This window comes from Portunus trituberculatus, chromosome 38, assembly GCF_017591435.1.
Source record: "Portunus trituberculatus isolate SZX2019 chromosome 38, ASM1759143v1, whole genome shotgun sequence".
Lineage (NCBI taxonomy): Eukaryota > Metazoa > Arthropoda > Malacostraca > Decapoda > Portunidae > Portunus > Portunus trituberculatus.
The window spans coordinates 27573671-27587861 of NC_059292.1; the positions used below are offsets into that span (position 1 = coordinate 27573671).

The 14191-nt window shown below is 40.8% G+C and overlaps 1 protein-coding gene across 1 annotated transcript; it reads right to left on the reverse strand.

The window, feature by feature from the left end:
- Window positions 1-2223: 2223 nt before the first annotated feature.
- LOC123514957 lies at window positions 2224-4252 on the reverse strand. Its single transcript, XM_045273235.1, has 2 exons — window positions 4147-4252; window positions 2224-2899 (listed from the first exon to the last, which is right to left on the reverse strand). The coding sequence occupies exon 2, from the start codon at window positions 2877-2879 to the stop codon at window positions 2469-2471; it is 411 nt and encodes a 136-aa protein (XP_045129170.1). The 5' UTR covers window positions 2880-2899; window positions 4147-4252; the 3' UTR covers window positions 2224-2468.
- Window positions 4253-14191: the final 9939 nt, after the last annotated feature.

The window sequence follows — 14191 nt, forward strand, 5'->3', positions numbered from 1 at the left end:
ACCAATACACAGACAACGAGGTGTCCAAAACGCATCCTGGTCACCTGTCCTCCACCAGGGCAGAGTTATACGACGCATCCTTTGGGCCTTGATTTGATAAGTTTATTGTTGAAAAAAAAAAAAAAGTACAACAAAGGAGATGGGAGGAGCCTGCCACCCATCCCCCAAACAAATGTTCATAGAAAACTAATGTATTGCAGTACAAAAATAAATAACCTTAAGTATATTTACATTATTTACAAAGGTGGAGCAAAAAGTGGGAAATCCTTGAGGATGGCAGAGATGATGTCATTGTAGAAGAACCAGCTTATCATTGGTGGCAGGTCCCAGTTCCCCTGTGGGCGGAAATGCACCAGCAAGGGACACTCCATGACATAGTGGGCAAGTGTGTGCCCTGCAGGACTGTGACACAGCTTACAGGGCACAGCAGCAGCCCCACTGACCTCCAAATAGTACCTGTAACCCAGCCTGAGACGCATAGCAACAAGATCATGGGCGGCACTCTTCCTGCCATAGGTGACACTGCTGGTGTGGGAGACATGTACATAATGGACTGAACTGGGACTGCCTTTCCCATAACAAGTGTCAAGGTTATGAGCAATGGTGCTGCAAACATGACGTTTAAGCTGACCCTTGATGTTATTATAAGTGTGTTCAACAGGACAGTCAGCAATGTCCTCAGTAAGGGAGTGACGGGCAAGAACATCAGCTTTTTCATTATGGGAAATGTCAACATGAGAAGGCACCCAGGTGAAACATACTCTGAGATTATCTCTCTCCAAGAGATCAATGACACCAAGACACTTGTCGATGAGATCACAATCAGCAAGGGAGGGGGACAACAATGAATATAAGGCACCCTGACTATCAACAAAAAAGTGAACATCTTTCCCCAAAGGAAGGACAATTTGTAAACCTTCTAGCATGGCATATAGTTCTGCCCTTGTAGAGGACAAGTTGTCAGGAAGCCTCTTGGACACCTCAGTGTCAGTGTATTCAGAGGGAGAGGTGTAGTTGCGGATGAACAGGCCACATCCAGATTTGCTGCCATCCACTGAACCATCACAGTAAACATGTACAGCCTGCACTCTTGAGTAGTTAGACAATTCATGCATAAAAAGATCTTTAAGTTCATGTGGGAACCAGTTATATTTAGGGGCAATATTGCCAATGCCACGGTCTATTTCACATGGATACCCTAGTATAGGCATTCTCTTCGATGAAAAGGCTGACTGGTTCAGTTTGCCCTTCATGATGAAGAAGGTGAACTTTGGCATTGAGTACACTCCTCACTATGTTAAGTGTAGCATTAGGGACTTAATTTGTAAGTAGTAGCATCAGTAATAATTTCATGCAGAACTGTGCTGATGGCAGTCTCAGCTGCCTTCATTATATGTGCATGTCTCCTAGGATATAGTAATCACACGCGGGATCCGAGAGGCACGGAATCTCTCAGAATGTTCCCAGCAAACACACTATACATTACGTTTTGAAAAGGTAGTTAATTGGTAACGTAAGAAAAGTTCGTCATATATACGCAAATAATACGTTAATTAATCCTCATTATACCTAGTTCTATTTAGGTAGTGTTTGGTTAACGTCTGTGCAGTACGTTTTTTTAAATGTAATTAAGACGTTAGCCAATACATTTTACATATCACTAATACAACACGTGTTGGTGTTACTTCTTAATTACGTACTGAAAGCAATGATCTATAACGTTTTACTTGAAAGTTCCAAGAACTAATAAAACCAAGGTAGTGTGGGGGTATATCGTACTACTAATGGAAAAATATTACTGAAAAAATCAGATTTAAATCTTGAAGATAAGGCTGTGGGGTCAGAAATATTCATCAAGGAATGGGCTACCTACGACACACAACTAAATTTATCAATACGAAACTAGGGACCTTTTATGGCTATTTAACCAAGAATTTCCATTTGTACGGATCACCCCCATAGTGGGGATGATCCGTACATACTATGGGGGTGTTCCATACATAATATTTTCACCCCAAAAAATTCATTACAAATCATAATGAATTAGATATTGCTGTCTAAAATTAAACAAACACATTATCTAAAGTGTTCTATTAATGAACGAGCAACAGAGAAGTTTTTATGGCCTTATCTTGGTGATCAGTATTACATCTCCATTTCATCCCTGCAGTACTAATAAGAAGTTCTATGAATGATATTTTGTTGTGTGAAATAAAACAAATGTGCATCCAATATTGTTTATTTAAGAAAACACTGAAAAAATAAAGTAAGATTTGAAAATTTATCATTCCTAGGCCTACCTCATTTCATGTTAAATGAATACAATGGAACATTTAGCTTTACCATATTTGAAAGTCGTTCAGCACGCCCTTGCTGGGGCATCAACACACCTTTGCAGCATTCTTTAAAAAAAAAACTTCGCTGTGTCCTCTATTCGAGGGAAACAAAAGTTGTCTGGAATACCAAACTTAGGTAGACTTGATCCGGAGAAAACTTACATTATAGCTGGTGTCGTCCTTAATAGAGAGAACTTTACCAACATAATGCACCTTTTCCCTAGCATTTCGACCTTCCTCCACCAAAATAAAGTCCCCTAATTCTGCCTCCTTCTGCACAAATGGATAGGGCTGGTCTTCTGCTTCACCATCCGCTTCATCAGAATATTCAAACGAGTCATCCAGAACCACCTCAGGGTTGTCCTCATCTTCACTGCTGGATGACTCTTGAGGCCTTTTCTTTGTGGTCTTGTGACTTTTCTTTTTCTTTGCCACACTCTTCTTTTTGCCCTTCTCTCGGAGGTTCTCGATGGCCTCAATTTCTGTGAGGATGCATGCATGGACCCTCTTCCTCCATTTCCCTCGAGGTCGTGTTGCAGCCATAGGATAGGGACGTATGTTTTCTGGTAATAGGGATAAACGTCCTGGGCATATTTAAGTCTGCAAGTGATTACAAGTCATGAAATAACTGGTAACTACCAAAATAACAGTATGTGGTGCACCGTACACCATCGTACGCTGCACCTCCATACCTATTATAACTGTTTTCTAAAAAAAAAAAAAAAAAAAATCTATCCAATCACTACACGATTATATACTTCACAACAATACTGCAAATGCTCACTAAACATCATTACATGTGTAGCATCACATTTCAATTGCATTTAGAAAATATTTATTTTCCCTTACCTTTTCAACCATGTATGTTTTTTTTTTTTTAGCACCTCTTATACACCTGGTAATTGCATTTCTTCATATTGAATGTAAGTAAACTATTACGTAGGAGTTTTATCTTATTTGAACGTAAAACATAAAGTTATGTAAGAAATTTTTGTACGCTACATCCCCTCCTAGCCATGCTGCCTTCTAACCAGTATCACAGCAACAGTGTTGGATAAAACTTAGATATATCTTCATATATTACGTACATCTGCCTAATATTCATATTCAATACCTTACCAACAGGATCAGGCTGCATTCAAGATTAGGAAACAATATGATATGAATGTCTCAAGTTAATTCGGATGCCATACACACACACACACACACACACACCAAAAAAAAAAAGAAAAAAAAAAAAAAAAAAAATCGTACCTCCAATCCACATGCAGCGCGCTAATCCCCCACATTACCCGATACGTAAGTAATTTGTAAACATGTTTCCTTTGTGTTATTGTTTCCTGATATCAAGGAGTGAAACATATTTAAATTGACGTAATTTTTAAACATTGAAGGAAATATATTCTCTCAAATTCAAATGGTGACTTGGACGTTGTACAAATGTAGTAAAGTATGCGTGGTATAGGCTATCACGATAAACCAATTGGCAGTATATTATTTTGAGACAAGCATTGCCCAGTGAACTGTGTGTGTATATATATATATAATATATATATATATATATATACGTCCTCAACCTCCACAACTGCGTTAGGAACTCACTTACCACAGCGGCAGCCCAGAACACAAGACGATCGGCAACAGACACAGGGATACTTCTACGCGAAGATTCGTGGCCTGCAAAGGGAAGCTAGGCACAAACACACCCAGACTTACTCAGAGAGGCAGGGTAACAGGAAACACGGCACAATTCCTTTAGTTTACTGGCACAGAAAGTAATACAGTACAAGGTGGCACACAGAGTACTTACATTACACAGTTATATACAAGTGCAGTGAAATGACAGTGGCGGGTGGAGGGACTCGTCTCGCAGCCTAGCAGGGACAGGAGGCAGGACAACGTCTCCTCTGTATTCTGGTCTCAGCAACGTCTTGTCCTCAGGAGAGAGAGCTGGCGGCAGAAGAGAGCTGTCTCAGCAACGTCTTGTCCTCAAGGAAGAACTAGTCAAAGAAGAGAAACGAGTAAGACTTTTATAACCTCTCCTCCTCTCCCATTGGATCATCCACGAGCCAATCAGTTAGAATATCCACCTGCTTCCACTAGCAGCACATCCAGGCCGCACATCCACACACACACACACACACACATTCAAGCCTCAATACCACTTCTGCAACCAAAAGCAGCGATACCAACGTGCTAGAGGATGGTGCCAACGGCTATCCACAGGCGGTCGACATACCCTACTCAGCACGGGCAGCAAGTTTTCCAGCCTTTTCCAATCTGGCTCACTGCCTCTCGCATCTACCATGGTGTACTCGTACCTGGCAACCTCGCTAGCCAAACTTTATCCCACAGCTCCTGACACCAACTGTTACGCGGCCCCTACTTCCTCACAGCCGCGACAGGAACTCACTTACCACAGCGGCAGCCCAAGAGAACACAGGACAGGACGGCAACAGATACTTCTAGGCGAAGATTCGTGGCTAGCAAGGGGAAGCGAGGCACAAACACACACCCCAGACTCAGGCAGGCTCACTCAGAGAGGCAGGGTAACAGGAAACACTTGGCACAATTTCTTTAGTTTACTGGCACAGAAAGTAATACAATACAAGGTGGCACACAGAGTACTTACATTACACAGTTATATACAAGTGCAGTGAAATGTCAGTGGCGGGCAGTGGCGAGTGGAGGGACTCGTCTCGCAGCCTAGCAGGGACAGGACGCAGGACAGCGTCTCATCGCGTATTCTGCTCTCAGCAATGTCTTGCCCTCAAGAGAGTGCGGGCGGCAGAAGAGAGCTGTCTCAGTAACGTCTTATCCTCAGGAAGAACTAGCACTCGAAGAGAGCGGGTGGCAGATGAGCGTCGAGAGCAAGAATGAAGAGCCACAGAACGTTGAACGTTGAAGGGGGGCGGGGATAGAAAAGATGGGTGAAACTATGAAGAGTAAAAGTTGGTGGGAAGGGAAGTGTTGAGAGCAATAGTGGGAAAGGAAATAAAGTGGGAGTGTAAAGATGACGGGCAAACCGTCTTGCTAAGTAATGGCACCAATCGCTATCTGTGTAGTTTTCATTGTTCGCCAGCTGGTTTAATTCACAAGTTGGTCCTGCCTATCGCGCCGAACTGTTGCTCTTGTGGAAGCCCTATTAAAAAAATATATATACAGATATTCATGCCTACATACCTCATAATATAAACGTTTGATTATTTATCTATGTGTCTGATTGAAAATGACATAAAAATATGCAAATATATTTTCCTAATGGTGCAAAGTATGGATGTGACAGTGTCCCATCAAAATATTTTTTGTAAGTCTAATAGTACATATATACCATATCACAAAAATTGTCAGAGTTTCTGCATAGGATAATGCTCCACTCAAAAAGCGTAGAGCAAATATCACTGAGTAGCATTTATAAAAAAAAAAAAAACAATTTTCGGAGTCTGTGCCGAAATAACCTGGCCAACATTACCGAAACCGAATTTTCCTAACTGAATCACAACAAGCGAACTTGGTATGCCTTTTGATCTCAGAAAGTTTCTCAGAATTGGCACTGTCCATTTTCTAAGTTCATCCTCACTAATATCCATAGTGTTATCCATAGTGAAGTCGTTGTGTAGCGAGTGTGGCGATGGCTCTTAACACGCTAGATTTGTTTACGTTTCGATAGAACAATCTCGGTGCATGTTAGACAATATCCTCTATACTGTTAATTTCTTAAGACTAATAATTGTGATTTTCTGTACGAATATAATTTATATTAATTTTTATGGAAAGAAAAAGTCATTAAAACTACGCTTTACCTATTAATGATCTTTTCTATTTTTTGTCCCAGAAATGGAGATGGTAAAGAAAAGTGTTCGACAGATATATAAACATTTCCACTTTTTTGGCTTATATGCCACGAGTACATTCTTAGAAAGATTATAACTATTTTATTAAACCATTTAATATTCACAAAACGTGCAGAAAAGTACGTTCCAGTTGATCAACTTGCTGTGAAATAATTAACCCATCTGGCGGTTGAAGGCAGATCGCGATCGGTCCCATTTTTTTTTTTTTTTTTTGCTCACCCTTGCGGCTTACTCTAGTCAATGATTCATAATCAATAATTAATAATCTGTGGCTTTTTATCAAACTGATAAGGGTCTTTTTTTTCTCTCTTTATATATATATATATATATATATATATATATATATATATATATATATATATATATATATATATATATATATATATATTAGTTTCCTGCTTTGCCTCTCCCTGCTGCCGGTTGTCTGTAGACATTGCCGGTGTACACCACCCTTTGCCGGGGAGGGAAAGTGGTAACGGGAGCCACCATGCTCTACACGACCGTTAGGCCCCCCACACACGAAGCGATTTTAGAAGCGCGACTCCAAAGTCAATGCAAGTCTATTGGAGCCTTCAGACGTGGTCGCGACTCGCTGGGTTGGAAGCACGACTCGAGATATCCCTTGGTGAAGCGCGATTCCCGAGTGACTCGAGTTACATATGTTACTATGAAGCCCCACATACGAGGCAACAGCTTCCCGCGATTTCATCACTACTTGGATCTCATTGGCTGGTCGAGGTGAGATTAGAGCCAATGAGCGATCAGGCAGAGTTTTCCTCCACGTGGAGTCCGAGCGCGGGGCAGCTGGGAGGGGGAGTGCGGGGTAACTGGTAACATTCGGCTTGGAGGAGTGCATCACAACCATGCATAGCAAGATGAGTGACCAGGGATCTGCTGACCACTTTGATACCCAATTATTAATAGATGAAATAGAAATAGCTTCCCGCGTCATTGGTGGGTGTTATGCCCAATGAGAGGGCAGTCCACGTGGGTACAGTAGCGGGGATGGGGGGTATGGCAGGGGAGGGTGTATGCTGTCGCTACACCAGTCGCTGTGTGTGTGGGGTCAACCCAGAATCGCGCTTCTCAAGTTGCGCTTCTAAAATCGCTTCGTGTGTGGGGGGGCCTTAGAATCCACACCTCCTCCCCAGCAACTCAGGGCGCAGAGCAGAGGGCGCATGAAAACTGTCATAGTGTGTTGTGTTTTGTTTGTGTATGTTTTTGTATTTGGAAGAATTAGATTAATTGGTGGGAGTTTTTATGGAAATACTGGTGGATGTAATGTTTCCCCTCAACCTCCCTCCGCTGCCGGTTGTCAGCAGACATTGCCGGTGTACACCACCCCTTGCCGGGGAGGGAAAGTGGTAACTGGAGCCACCATGCTCTACACGACCGTTAGAATCTACACCTCCTCCCCAGCAACTCAGGGCGCAGAGCAAAGGAGAGAGAAAACCATCCTTGTATTTTGTCTGTTAGTTGTTATATTGTGTTCTAGGCCATGTAGGGTTGGTATGATGTATGTTTTATGTCATATGTCTTTAAGGTATGTATTCCTGATCAGTCTGCTGTTTTGTGAACATGGGGGATGGGTTAATTTTGTTAAGATATGTTATAGGTTTCCGAATCCAATTGTGTTCATTTTCGTGTTCGTAATCATCGATTGCTGTAATGTATGTTGTATCCTTAAGGACGTTTTCTATTTTTTGTTTAATTGTGTTTCCTCTTTTATGGAGTGTGATGTTTAAAGTGTCAAGGTTTGATAATGAGTGTAGTTCCTGTGTTGTTTTTGTGTATGGGTATTTATCTTGGTGTGCAAACCTTAATGCTCTGTTTTGTATTCGTTGTAGTGAAAGCATTTGTTGTTTTGAGAGTGCGTTAAGTGTGTATGTTGGATATGTAAGGATAGGAAGGACACATGCTTTGACTAAATGCAATTTTATGTTGGTGTTTAGCGTTTCAAAGCGTTTTATTACTTTGAGTGCATGGGAAGCTTTTTTGATTATATGTGTGACATGTTTGCTGTATCCACGTGGGCAGAGTTTTAATCCTAATACATTTGCTTCATTTGAGTAGGGTATTAAGTTTCCTCCGATGTAAACCGGGGTTGTCTTTAATAACGCTATGGGGAGGATAGTGAATTTTGATGTGTTGGTTTTATTTTCCATTTGTTCTCAAAGTCATTTATGTTTTAATTTCCTTCTCTATCTTTTTTGTTAGCATATTTCTTGATTTTCCTGCCTGGGTTATAATTTGTGTGATGTCGTCTGCGTATTGTATGTTTATCCCATCTGTAATTGGTGGGGTATGTCGTATGTATATATTGTGTAAAGTGTGGGTGATAGGCTGCTCCCCTGTGGTACACCACTGAGGAGTTGAAAGCTTGGGCCTTCGAAACTATTTAGTGAAATAGAGGCTGATCTATTGTCGAGAAAGTTACAAAGTAGTTTAGCTATTATTCTAGGAAGTTGTATCTGCTGTAACTTGTATTTGAGACCATTTATCCATACCTTGTCAAATGCCTTGGAGACATCTCTTAAAACTATACAACACTGTTTTTTGTCTGAGAGGATTTTGAAATGGTTTCTGTGATTGTTGCTAGGGCTGTGTCTGTTGATCTGTGTTTGCGGAAACCATGTTGTGTGTCTGGTAGTATATTGTTGTGTTCTAAAAAGTTCTGACTCTCTCGTTAATTATTTTTTCATAGATTTTGCCAGGTACTTCAAGTAGTGATATGGGGCGGAAGTTATTGGGGTCTGTTGTTGGTTTGTTTGGTTTGGGAATCAATTTTATTTTAGAGTGTTTGAATATGTTTGGAAAATATCCCATGGATAGCGATATGTTGAGAAGTTTTGTGAATATTTCTAAGACTTCATCTGGTAGATTCTGAAGAATGGTCTTATTTATTTTAGAGTATCCTGGTGTGTTATTTTTTAATTGTTTTAAAATGTTTTTAATTTTGTGTATTGTGATTTTGGATGTTAAGTAATTATTGTTATTTAGGTTATCTGGGTTTCCTTGATGGTAGGGAAGTATTTCTACTATGTTGTTATTAATGTAAGTGTTAACTATTTGATCGTTCTCTTGATCGAACAATATATTTTCTGTAGGGTTTATTCTGAAGATATTGCTCCAGATATCTCTAAAAAAATTTTCTTTGTCTTTTTCTTCATATATCTTTTGGTTATTTTGTATTATATACTGTGTTTGATTTGATGTGTTACCTTTTAATTGTTTTACGTTTTGCCAAAATTTCTTTGGGTCTTTATAGAGAGTCTCTACTTTTCTTATTTTGTTTTCCCAGTTAGTTGTGTTCTGTTTTCTGCATTCTTCTACAATGGTGTGTTTTAAGGTTTTATATGTGATATATTTTGTGTAAGTCCATCCTGATATGAGGCTATATTCCATTAATCGTTTCACCCACCATTGCAGTTCTTTTATACGTTGGTTGTATATAGGTTTGTGTGTTGTTTTGTGTGTTCTGGTTGGTATATGTTTTCCCATAGTTGTAGTTATTGCAGTCATCCATTCTTTCAATGACTTTTCCAGAGTTGGTTGGTTTATGTATGGGTCTGTGTTAATGTTATTTGTTTTAAGTTTTGCGTCTTCTTTGAATTCTTCCCAGTTTGTTTTGTTTGTTATGTATATAGGTGGTGTGTTTATTCTGATGGGAGATGAGGTTATTTTTATGATCATGGGTATGTGGTCTGATTCTGTTGTTGGTCCGGGTTGAGAAAGTATGTTGTGATATGTTTTGTTGTTAGTTAGTATTATATCTGGTGTGGATAAGGCGTTGTGAGATATGTATGTTGGGAAATCTGGTCCTATGCGTGTTAATTTGTCATTATCAATAAGCATCATTAAGGCTTTACCTACGTTATTATTTGTTTTGTTGTCTAATCTGGGATGATGTGCATTTAAGTCACCTATGATGTAGGTTGGTATTGACTGGGATGCTATTGCGTGGAAGTCTGGGATTGGTAGATAAGGTCTACGAGGTGGGAGGTATGTTGTTGCGATGTTTATCGGACCTGTACTTGTTTCTATTGTAATTTGCAATATGTCAGTGTCATAATCGTCTTTTATTTTGTGTTTCAGGTTATGTTTAACAAGAATAGCTGAACCATCATGCAGTTCATCGCTGGAGTTAGTGAGGTAAGTAGTGTAGTTGAAAATTTTTATATTTTCGTGTTTTTTGATCCCGTGACTATTAAGGAGTATTATATCTGGGTTTATATCCTTGTATACGTTACTGAGGGAGGTTTTCTTGTTGTTCCAGTGTTGTACGTTGTGTTGTAAAATAGTAAGTGTGTGTGGTGTGTGAGTGTCTGCCATGTTGTGTGAGATGTTGGATTAGGGGGTTTTTAGTTTCTATTAGTATTACTTGTAGGAGTGTCTGTGGTAGGTTTTTGTCGATTTACTTCGTGGTGGTGTTCTCTCTTCAGATAGCCCATTACGAATTTTGTTAAAGAGAGTGTCCTCAATTATGCACCAGCAGTTAGACAGGTCTATCTCGTTGTTTATTAGGCAGTTATAAATTTTTGTTCAGTATGTGCTGTGGTTGTGAATCTCCATTTAAATTTACCAGTGTCAATAGCTGTTTTTAGGTAGTTCAGGCTGAATGATTCTTTTGGCCATCCTTCGCTCTTTTTTGTGATTATTTGCATCCCTAATTGTGCACCAGGGAGCTTTTCTAGTGTGGGCATGACCTCATTCTGAGTGTTAGTAGGAGTTGGTGTAGTTATGTTCGTCTCATGGTTTCGTGTGATAGTTTGGGAAGTGAGTGTGTTAGTGTTCGTTGTAGGTTCAAAGTGTTCTGAGGTTGTAGTGTCTAGGTTGTGCTGAGGCATTAAGTTGAGTATAGCATTTGAGGGTGGGTCTTCCGGTATGATTATGCTAGGAAGATTGTTTGCTTTATATAGTTTGTTTAATTCTGTGTTAAAGCTGCCTGGGTTGATCGAGTTCAGGTAGTGGACGTGCATTAAGCAAGTTTGAATTTTAATGTTTGTTTCTCTATCGATCTGGCAAGTGGCAATAGGTTGATGCATCGTTTGTTTAGTAGCTTGGCTGTATGTGTGTGATTTTGTTTGGTTTTTTGCTTTACGTTTTTCGGAAATAGCTTTTTTCCTTAGAGGACATTTATTGGCTAGGGAATGGTGTTCCCCTGAACAGTTTATGCATATTTTGGTAGTGGAATTGCATTGTTTCCAGTTGTGTTCTGTGCTGGAGCACTCAGAGCATATTTTGAAATCATTTCCTTTAGGGCATTTGTTAATCGGGTGGTCCTCGATAAGATAACATTTTAAACAGGTCATTAAAAGGATGTGTTCGTCTATACTGATATTGAAGTGCGGGATACTCATGTGAAAGGCGAGTAGTCCATTGTCTGTGGCTTTCTTTGCTGCTGTGGAACTGTTCAGGGTTATTTTGATTATTTTTGTTTTAGGGATCTTAAATATGTTTTCAATCCCCTCATTGAGAAAGTCATTTTCGTTGAGTAATTCTGCCTCTATTTCCTTTTCAGTATTATTGTATATGTGCTCGTCAGTGTTACGAAGCACTATGGTTCGTTTGGCTCGTATTTCCGGGGGTAGAAGAGGTTGAAAGTTATCAGCTTTGAGTAGTTCTAAGGTAGTGGAAGAAAAGATTTTATCAGCATCATCGTCCGTCCTGGTGAGTACTAAGAAAGCGTCTGGTGTCGTGATAATCCGAGTAGCGTAAATGAGTTGGTCAGATAGTGTTCTTAGGAGTTTTTGTTTGTTAGTCCCCGAAAGGGGAAGGAGTCTTTATTTTGACTCTAGGCATACTGCATTAAAGTTTATAGCAGCAACACGGTAAAAAGAATATAAATCCTACAAGGGGCCTAAGCCCGACACACGACGCAGCTAAGATAGAAAAACAGAAGGAGCCTACCTATGCGAGGCAGTTTGAACACCCGGTTTCTAAAAACCGTCGCAATGTCCCTGCCCCGCGCCTAACCCTATCCGAGTTTTGGCCCACCTAAGGCCGAAAAGGAAATAAAGTAGAAGGCAAAAAGGCACTGCACAAGGGCGAGCTCTCTACCAAGTGGGAGAGCCCCGGTACACAAGTGCAGGCTTCGAGCGTAAACAGGGCTCGGGAGCAAACGGCGAACCAAGGAAGGAAACGAGGGAGGAGAAATCCCTAGCAGTAGAACCCAGAGGGAGGGCTGGCACACTACCAAAGTATCCCTAGGCCGCTCTAGCCAACCTAGAGACACCTGGCTGGCTAGGAGCTCGGAAAGCGGGCTTGCCTAAGGCCCGATCCTGACTCCGGTCGCCGGTGCGAAGGAAGGAGAAGTAGAAGAGAGGAGGAATAGTGGTGGCAAAAAAGTCTCCTGGGCCGGGCGAGTTACCACAACCCTCCAGCGATACCCTTAGGTGAGGCTCTCTCCACCGGGAACGTGGGGAAGGAAGTGGCTCCTCAAAGAGACTGCCGGTTGTCTATTTCTTTTTTTTTTTAGGTAGAGGACGAAGCCTCTGTGTTTGTGTTTGAGTTGGTGGAGTTCGGCAGCAGAAGGCAACAGAGAGTCCACAAGGCAGGAGAGGCAGGTGAGGTGTTGCTCCTTCGACGTCCAAGAGCGAAGTCCAAGAGCCACAGAGCAAGGCTGTGACCAGTTCTTATACCCCCTGCTCCACTCCTATTGGCTCATCCATGAGCCAATCACAGCTGGAATATCCACCTGCTTCCGTTCACGGCACATCCGGGTGGCCTCAATACCATTCTGCAGCCAAAAGCAATGCTACCAACGTGATAGCGCTGCCAACGCTATCTACCCTACTCAGTGTCGATGGAACAATATACTACCAGACGGCGAACGTAGGTAGTGCAATGAGTTGCATTTGTGACGTCGAAGAAGCTACACCTCACCTGCCTCTCCTACCTTGCGGACTCGGATCGCCTTTTGCTGCCGAACTCCACCAATTCAACTCCAGCTCAACACAAACACGGAGGCTTTGTCCTCCACCTACAAAAGAATTAGACAACCGGCAGTCACTTTGAGGACCCGCCGTGGTACAGTGGAACCATACGTGCTTTGGGATCCTAGAGGTCTCCAAGCGCACGGGTTCGAATCCTGTCCACGGTCTGAGTGTAAGTTGGGCTTCCTCACTCGGGGCAACGGTTTCCTAGCGGGTGGGCTTTAAGACAGGAGGTACCCTAAAAAGTATCCCCTTTAGCCCATAAATTCCCGTGAAAAGCCTACATGGTATAAAAAAAAAAAAAAGGAAGATACAGAGTTCGATCCCTGAGTGGTGCGAACCTTTGGTGAAAATGTTTATTGTTTCATATCAGTGGTTTCCAAATTTTACCTGAGCGAGTACCACTTGGAGGTCCCGTACAATCCTCGCGTAACACCTGGTTCTAGAAAAACTCAATTCCAGCAATTATTAATTCATTCACAAGCACAACACTGTAAATTTCTTCTCCACCAGTTGATCGATACCAGATTATGTTGTGTAATAATATTTTTTTCTAAGAAATTAATTTATTTAATTTAACTAAAAATTGCATTATGATTCCGAAAGTGTTCTTGTGCCAATTTAAGGTCTTAATTCGCGTTCCACGTAGTGATATGCGTACCACAGGCTGGAAACCACTGCTGTATATATATATATATATATATATATATATATATATATATATATATATATATATATATATATATATAAATATATATATATATATATATATATATATATATATATATATATATATATTATGAAACATTCACAAAACTTTTTCAAATTATCTTTACAGAAATCATTAATCAAATTCTCATGAGCGTTCAATTCCCGTTAGGGATGTGCGTAATCTTAGAGAGAGAGAGAGAGAGAGAGAGAGAGAGAGAGAGAGAGAGAGAACATTTGGATATACATGTCCCGTGGAAATACAAATAGATGATATCACACACACACACACACACACACACACACGCGCGCGCGCGCGCGCGCGTAAGTACGTATTTTACAAATTCCGTCTATACGA